The sequence below is a fragment of the Chenopodium album genome, chromosome 4, assembly GCF_948465745.1.
Source record: "Chenopodium album chromosome 4, dcCheAlbu1.1, whole genome shotgun sequence".
Taxonomy (NCBI): Eukaryota; Viridiplantae; Streptophyta; class Magnoliopsida; order Caryophyllales; family Amaranthaceae; genus Chenopodium; species Chenopodium album.
The window spans coordinates 78507732-78516268 of record NC_137837.1 but is presented as its reverse complement, the minus strand read 5'-3'; the positions used below and the strand labels follow the sequence as shown (position 1 = coordinate 78516268).

The 8537-nt window shown below is 34.6% G+C and overlaps 1 protein-coding gene across 2 annotated transcripts; it reads left to right on the top strand.

Moving 5' to 3' along the window:
• The first annotated feature begins 1436 nt into the window (after window positions 1-1436).
• On the top strand, window positions 1437-8021 carry LOC145629432 (fimbrin-1-like). Of its 2 annotated transcripts, none has more exons than XM_081682032.1 (15): window positions 1437-1712; window positions 1986-2153; window positions 2455-2625; window positions 2894-3132; window positions 3232-3403; window positions 3493-3531; window positions 3651-3719; window positions 3810-3926; window positions 4434-4645; window positions 4801-4956; window positions 5239-5438; window positions 5539-5696; window positions 5795-5891; window positions 6002-6093; window positions 7414-8021. In XM_081682032.1, the coding sequence occupies exons 2-15, from the start codon at window positions 2067-2069 to the stop codon at window positions 7660-7662; spliced, it is 2058 nt and encodes a 685-aa protein (XP_081538158.1). In that variant the 5' UTR covers window positions 1437-1712; window positions 1986-2066; the 3' UTR covers window positions 7663-8021. The 2 variants fall into 2 exon arrangements, with proteins under 2 accessions (XP_081538158.1, XP_081538157.1); XM_081682031.1 differs by having other exon boundaries at window positions 1983-2153.
• The last annotated feature ends 516 nt before the right edge of the window (window positions 8022-8537 follow it).

Here is an 8537-nt window from a genome sequence, read left to right as displayed (position 1 = left end):
TCCTAAAGATTATATATATTATAATAAAATAAAATAAATTCCTTTGAGTCTTTAAACAGGACAAGTATATTTACCTTTACGGTGTGTTTGGATTGAAAGAAATGGAGAGAAAGGAAGGAAAGAGAAATGGAGAGATGAGTATCTTTCATTTGAATAGCAAATGAGGAAGGGAGGGAATTGGAGGGGAGAGAAATGGAATGATTAAATTGTAGGAAATTGATCCCTCCAACAATGGAGAGATTTGAAAGGAAAATTCATCATTCTTCCCTCCCCTCCTCTTCTCCTCCCTCCCCTTCTTTTCCTTCCCCTTTCTTTATCCAAACAAACTGTTAGTCATAAAGAATTAAGTATCATCATTAGACAAGGTTAAAAGGACCTTACATGTGAGGAAGAGTGTTGAAAAATAGACCTCGTAATTAAGTATCATCACATGTAAATGTCTTACATTAGTTGAAGAAAATAGTTAATCACTTTATAATGCCGAGGGGCTACTCCTCTATTGCCATATAGTTTTTGAATGAAATCTTCTTTGGACTTGTAAAGTGAACTATCTCTCTTGATTTGTAGGTGCAGTCCAGAACCATATTTAACAATTATTCATATGATATGTTTGAGTTAACTAATTTTCACTTTCTTTCTTTATTGAGAAGCTAAAATTTTATAGATTTCTTCTTACTATCCTCTCTAAAATATACCGGTGTACTCTACTATCAAAATAACAAGTGAAACCACCACAATTCAACCTCCTTCCTTCAAGTGTGTGACAATAAAAAAATGCTCCTCAAACCCATTGCCATCGACTACAAACACCACTAACCACCATAGTGTGTTAGCCACCAACCCATTGCAAATCACAACAATCACGAAACACAATGAAAGTACAAAAAAAAAGGCATATTTGATTAATTTAGTTCAAAGTTGAATCATGTTAACGTGATTCAATCTCAAGTTTTAGGTATCACCTCTAAGACTTTACCAACTAAACTAGTTAAATGGACAATAACATAATATTATCGATATTCGCTATTCTTACAAGTTTTATTGAACTAGGATGTGAATTGTGAAAAATAAAAATCTTACGAGATAAGATACTCTCAATCAAGCACCAAAAACTTACCAAAACTAACAACATCGAAGAATCCAAAAATGGCAAGAAATACCAAGAAAGTCGATGACTACTAGGGAAAATGAAAAGGTAAATCAAGAATAGTGTCAAATTTCTGGCATCACCACAATCCAGGTGGACAAAGAAAGCCTTTAATAAAGACAAATCATAATCGGTGACTTGGATTGGTGGGCCATTTTTTTGTGTCATGAAAATGAACCAGAAAAAAAAAAAAAAACAACAATATTTTTTTTTTAATTATTTTAATTTATTTTTTTGTAATACTAGAAGAAAAAGGAAAAAAAAACCTCAAAAAACTCAAATAATTCTTTTTTTTCTGCCGGCCACTAAACTAAAACCACAAACCCATTTTTTAATTTTGTTTTCTTTCTTTTTGGGTTTTTTAGATTTCAATCTTTAGTTTCTAAAAATAAAAAAAGATTTCATTTTTCTAATCTTTTTGGGTTACCTTTGCTCTTTTGCTACGCATTCTTCTTGCCCTTCCCAAAATTTGTGATAATTTTGGAGAAAAGAGTCAAACTTTAAGACCAAAACAGGATTTTTGCTGGGTTATTTTTTTCTGCAAGAACAAAGATTTTGTTAATTGGTATGTTCATTTTTATCAATTTTAGTTTAAAATCTTATTTTTCTTTCTGGGTTTTCATTTTACCAGTTTATCTTCTCATAATCTGATAATAATATGTAGTAGTTGACAATTTTGTTTAATTTATTGGATCAATGGAACAGTGCAATTTTCTTGAATAAATGTATGAATTAACTAATATTACTATACTGTATGATTAATACACCAATAATTTCCCTCATTTCTCTATTAATTTCATTAATAATGTATTGGTATTGATTTTGTTTGATTTAGTAGGAAATAATACCATATTTGGAAGATTTCAATCGGTTTCCCAATCAGATTGTCTGATTGGAGGAGGAAGAAAGGATTAGCAAGATGTCTGGTTATGCGGGTGTTGTTGTTTCTGATCCTTTGCTTCATAGCCAGTTTACTCAGGTTGAACTTCGCAGCCTCAAATCCAAAGTAATTACCCTTTAAACCCTCTTTATTTCATTTTAGTCTTATTGCAATTTCTGGGTTTGTTTATTTTTTGGTCATTGCAATTAGATGGTGCACAATATTGTATTGGTATAGTTCTTGATTTGAGTATTTTTTCATAATTATTAATTTATTACCCCGTCCGAATTTAGTTGTCACGTTACTAATTCAAATGGCTATAATGAGGGCGAACATTAAGTCCGGATGGAGGGAGTAGTTATTAAACAAAATGATGTAGATGATGATTAATGGGTGTTTTTTGTTTTGTTTTGCTTTCTGGTTATAGTATACTTCTTTGAAGAATAACAATGGCAAGGTTACCATTGGAGACATGCCGCCAGTTTTGGCGAAGTTAAAAGCGTTTAATCAGTCTTTCAAAGAGGAGGATATTAAGGATATTTTGATAGAGTCAGCCTCAGATATGAATCAAGAGGTCGAGTTCGAGGATTTCTTGAAGGTAATGACTTGGTGAATCTCTTATTCTTAATTTATCTGTGTTGTGTAGTTGTATGATTGTGTATTAATGCATTAAGATTTAAGAATTGAGAAGTAGAATTTATTGTTGAAAATGATGAGCTCAAGTTATTATTAATCAGTCTGTTTTTAATGCTATAATAAATATCTGTATGTAGAAGTTACAACTTGCTTTATGACATTGGAGGTTATAATGTGGTAGTATGTATAAGCATAAGTAACATGTAGGTCAATTTTATTGGCATTGGCAGGTTCATCTAAGCTTCCAAGTTCGAGCCTCAGCTCAGGTTGGTGGTACAAAGGACTCCTCTGCCTTTCTCAAGGCCTCGACAACTACCCTACTTCATACAATCAGTCAATCCGAGAAGGGATGTTATGTTCATCACATCAACACTTACCTTGGTGATGACCCTTTCCTGGTGCAATTTCTTCCTTTAGATCCTAATAGTGACGATCTTTTCAATATTGCAAAAGATGGAGTTCTTCTCTGGTAAGTCATTCAATTAAGTTGATTTAGAAAATTATTTTCTCCTTGTGGCAACTTTCTTATGTGTGTATGAGATCATGACATGTTCTGTGGTTATTGCAGTAAGCTTATAAATGTTGCCGTTCCTGGCACAATAGATGAAAGAACAATAAACACCAAAAGGGTACTTAATCCTTGGGAGAGAAATGAGAATCATACTCTGTGTCTGAACTCTGCAAAAGCCATTGGATGCACTGTGGTTAACATTGGACCTCATGATTTGGTGGAAGGAAGGGTAAGTAGAATTGAACTAGCTAGGAACTTTTTGTTTTTGAAAATTTCTCTCTGTATCTCTATAACTGAAGCTCTCCTTTCCTTTTACAGCCACATTTGGTGCTTGGATTAATCTCTCAAATTATAAAGGTATAGCTTTATATTTCAAGTTTGAGACCTTTGATTTTCTTATTTACTGGTGGTCAAACTTAGATAATAAGACAATGATTGTACGTGTCACTAATTATCTGACAATCATATTGGTTCAGATCCAACTCCTTGCCGATCTCAACCTTAGGAAGACACCACAGCTAGTGGAATTGGCTGATGACGCTGATGTAATGCCCTGTTCATCCTTTTTTTGCTCAATAATACTGTTTGAGCTTAAGAGAAGTTGTTTTCTAATGACATTTTATCTATGTTTGCAGGACATTGAGGAGCTCATGGGTTTATCCCCTGAAAAAGTCTTGTTGAAATGGATGAATTTTCATCTCCAGAGAGCCGGTTATGAGAAAATTGTCACAAACTTTTCATCTGATATGAAGGTATGTCTGAATTGATAAATTTGCTTTTTGAGGAAGCTCTTTCCAGAAATGTATACTGTAATATTGTTGGTAGTAATGTTGGTTACATGTTCACGTATAGCATCTACTAGTTATGATCATGATTAACTTGACTTGCAATCATGGATGTTAATTGTTGGAAAGCTTTTGGGCTTAGAAGCATGTCATTGCTATTTTGGGGAATGGATAAATCTTTTCCTTGACTGATTGCTTATACAACAGCAGATGTGATATTGCACAAAGTTGAAACTATTTTTGCCTAAAGCTTTACTTCCCGTCTTATTTTGATTAAACTCACAGTTAATCATGCTTATCTACTTATCATGTCTGTGCTAATGTTAGAAATTCAATAGATTCTCGTTTTATTCAGTATTATGCTAGGAGTTAATTAATCCCGTCAAGTATCTGCTTAGAATCCCTAAACTTCAATTTATCTTATCATTCAAGTTATTGTGCTGGTGACTGAATGATTGTGCTGCTGTTTAATAGGATGCAAAGGCATATACTTACCTGCTCAATGTTCTTGCACCGGAACATTGTGATCCAGCTACATTAGATGCGAAGGACCCTACTGAGAGAGCAAAATTGGCACTTGACCATGCAGAGAGAATGGGTTGCAAGAGATATTTAGATTCTAAGGACATTGTTGAAGGCTCATCAAACCTGAATCTCGCTTTTGTTGCTCAGGTTTTCAAGATGAGGTGAGATATTAGTATTTAGAAGATATACACATCTTATTATTGTAAGAGGCAATTAATACATCAGTCTTTGTTCTTAATATTCTGTTTTGTGGACTGAACAATTGTTATTTCCTTTTCCTACATGTAAATTATTAAAATGTGAATTTTCTTTGCAGGAATGGTTTGTCATTAGATGGAAAAAAGGTTTCTTTTGCAGAGATGATGACAGACGATGTACAGACATCCAGGGAAGGAAGGTGCTTCAGATTTTGGATGAATAGTCTTGGTATTGCCACCTATGTCAACAATGTGTTCGAGGATGTTAGAAATGGGTGAGCATGTTCTGACCTTCTATTCTTCTTTCTCCATCAATAGGGCGGGGATGTGGGGTTGATGGAACCACTAAATTGATAAAAATGTCACTTCTTAATCAGACCTGCTAAGATCATTTCCCCTTCTTTGAGATTAAACGTCACTTAGCTATATTTTATTATTTTGTCTACTAGTATCAGAACTAATATATCAATGATTCTCTCTGTTCTGGGGTTATCTGGCTACATGTAAAGGATATTGTTTCTTCTGTGTTTTTTACAATCTAATCTTATGTCTTGCAGCTGGGTACTCTTGGAAGCTTTGGACAAGGTATCTCCTGGATCAGTCAACTGGAAGCACGCTACAAAGCCTCCTATCAAAATGCCTTTCAGAAAAGTGGAGAATTGCAATCAAGTTATAAAAATCGGGAAGCAATTGAAGTTTTCCCTTGTGAATGTTGCTGGAAATGATATTGTTCAAGGAAACAAGAAGCTAATACTCGGTATAAACACTGCAAATGCTCTGAGATTGAGACTCTTTGAACACATATTAATTTACTTTGTATATGATTGATCACATAACACATTTCTATTTTCATCTAGCTTTACTGTGGCAGTTAATGAGGTATAACATGCTCCAACTATTGAAAAACTTAAGATCTTTCTCCCACGGGAAGGAGATCTCTGATTCAGACATCCTTAATTGGGCTAATTATAAGGTGAAAAGCTCTGGGAGAAAGTCTCGAATTTCAAGCTACAAGGTCAGTGGCTAGCAAAGTATTTATTAATATCTTTTCTCTTTTATGAATGCTTAGTTTCCAGAGAATTAGAACTGATTGGACTATGATGTTATACTCAGGACAAAAGCCTTTCTACTGGCCTATTCTTCCTTGAACTTTTAAGTGCAGTGGAGCCTAGGGTTGTCAATTGGAACCTTGTCACCAAGGGTGATAATGGTAAAGACTTTGGTTTCTATGGTTTACTTACAACAGACTACTTTATTATCCATAATTCCATGTGTGAAAATGTAGGGATATTCATTGTAATCTTTTTTTTGGTGTTGTAGATGACGAAAAAAGGTTGAATGCTATATACATTATCAGTGTTGCCAGAAAGCTTGGATGCTCTGTCTTTTTATTGCCCGAGGACATTATGGAGGTAATTTATGAAATATCGTGAAATTCCTATTTCATCTCACCTTACCACGAACCATTGCTATAGATTTGTCATAGTACCAAGCATGAGAAAATATTCTTTTATAATTGATGCAAAAGTGGGCAGTTTGTATTACAAAGTTACAAAACAAGAGCTAGATATTGAATCCTTAGTTATTTCCAAGGTTACAAACTCAGGAGGATTGAATAATAGTGTTGTTTGATTTGAAGACAAAAGATTCCTGACATTCTACAACTTTATTCTTGTCCATCCACAACCTAGGTTGTTTGTCTTTTGCAAGGCTCAATCTTCATGTCTGTATAGCTCAACAAAACTTCCCTGTATTGTATTACAATATTATCATATTATGAGAATCATTCTGTGCAAATTGGTTGTCAGTTGTACATTCCACCACTTTTTTTTGCTAATAATGAGAGTCCTCCAGCCTAATATGACTATCAGCTCTGTCATTAGGATATTTGCCACCATTGCATGTAATATAAGATTGATTGGGACCACATGTCTACTCGGAGGTAAAGAACCCCTAGGAAAGTAATTTTTTGGAGTGAAGGATTGAAGGTAGGCTTCAGGTGACTGTAATTTGGGAAAGTATGGCTGAGTACCGTTTTTTCTAAGTCAACCAGACTACGAAGGAGGTAGTGTGCTCCAATAGGATTTAGAAGAAGCTGTCAGACACATTAAACATGTCTTAATCTTTGGCTTGAGGATAATGTCTTAGGACGGGTATAGTTGAGCGATGTTTCTATTGACCCGTAACTTTTTATTGAGAAATCCTCTCTAGGGTTGTTAGCCAGAGAATGACTTTTTTCTTGAGGAATGAATTTGAGTTCAATTTCCAGATCGGATCCGATTTTTAACCTCAAGACTTGTGATTAACGGCTTGTAAACCCTTTTAGAAATCAAATTTATTGACTTTTGAAAATGAAGATTTGAAAAAATCATCTTAGGAAGAGTGAGATTTGGGGCATTTTCTAGTTGAGTTGCTAAATCTACAGGGAGAGGGGAGGAAAGGGTCTTGCTACTGGATTTTTAACAGTTAATAAATTTGCAATGGCGGAGAAGAAAAGGGCTATGCTGCATGACCCTTGTTTTGTCTCGATTACTTGTGTTGGATCCTTGACACTCTTAACATATGTATAGACCAAATAAATGAAATTTCATCAAAGAGCTGAATTCCTTTGGACATGTTGGGGTGAACTTGAAAGAAAAACATAAATAAATCTTGTTAAGTTCTTGATTAGTGAAACAATCATGTGATGCTGCTTGTCAAAAGCTGATGTTTATTTGCTTTGGTTCTTACAGGTAAATCCAAAGATGATCCTGACCTTGATGGCCAGCATCATGTACTGGTGCTTACAGCAGGAGGATCTAGAATCTTCCCCGTCCCTCTCAGAATCTGCTACAGTCACAGATATATCCTCTACTGCTCCCTCAGTTCAAAGCGAGGATGAGAGTTCCATTTGCGGAGAGATCTCATCATTCAATCTCGACGATGCTGCATCTGACTCAACGGCTTCTTCAGTGATTGACAGCATTGAAGATGAGCAATGAGGGTAGTTCTTAAAAGCTGCATTCCTGGTGCACGAGTTAAATAAAAACCATCAACACATTAGGAGTTGTACAGAGAACAATGTTTATATTATACAACGTTATGGAAGTAGCGCAAAGGTTAAAGAGGTTGGCAAGGAAGGGGAGAGCCAGAAAAGTTTAGTTATTGTAATACGAGCATTTTCGTTTAGAGATGAGCTTGTATTTCTTGTGCTCATCTGTGATATAGAAGTCTGCTTTCTCAAATATGCGCATCTGTGCTTTGTGCATTTTCATTTCCATAGCACTTTTTTGGTGTCAGTCCATTATTAATGATATGATATGATATGATCTCTATTATATACTAGGCCTTCCATTGATGATGTGCATAGAATTCCCCTTTTAATATGCTGGATTTTCTTATTCTATGTTGAAACCCTTGTTGGAAGATCCATCTCTTTCTCACAACACTAATTTAGTAATTTGACTACATAAGTTACATGTATCATACCTTTACCCTCAATAAAATGTTGATCCCTAGGCTATAGCCATTTGCACGTGATTTAACATGACACATTTTATACAAGGAAAATGAGTCACGTAAATTGGGATGGAGGTAGTGTGAGTAATTATTTCATTATTTATTCCATTATAAATACTTTCTTATTTCTCTATCATTGATCGGAAAACTTAAACTAAGGCCTGGTTTGGCAATTGGTGTGTTCGGCAAATTAAGTTGGTAACATGGAAATAATAGAATTAAAATTGCATTCGATGAATAAGGTAGAACGTTTATAATGGATATCTTGATTTGTATAATAGGGAAGTTTAACTATTATGCCGAAATAAAGATGGTAAGTTTTGTTCTAGCGCAGCATAGAGAGGAAGTTTTTCATTCT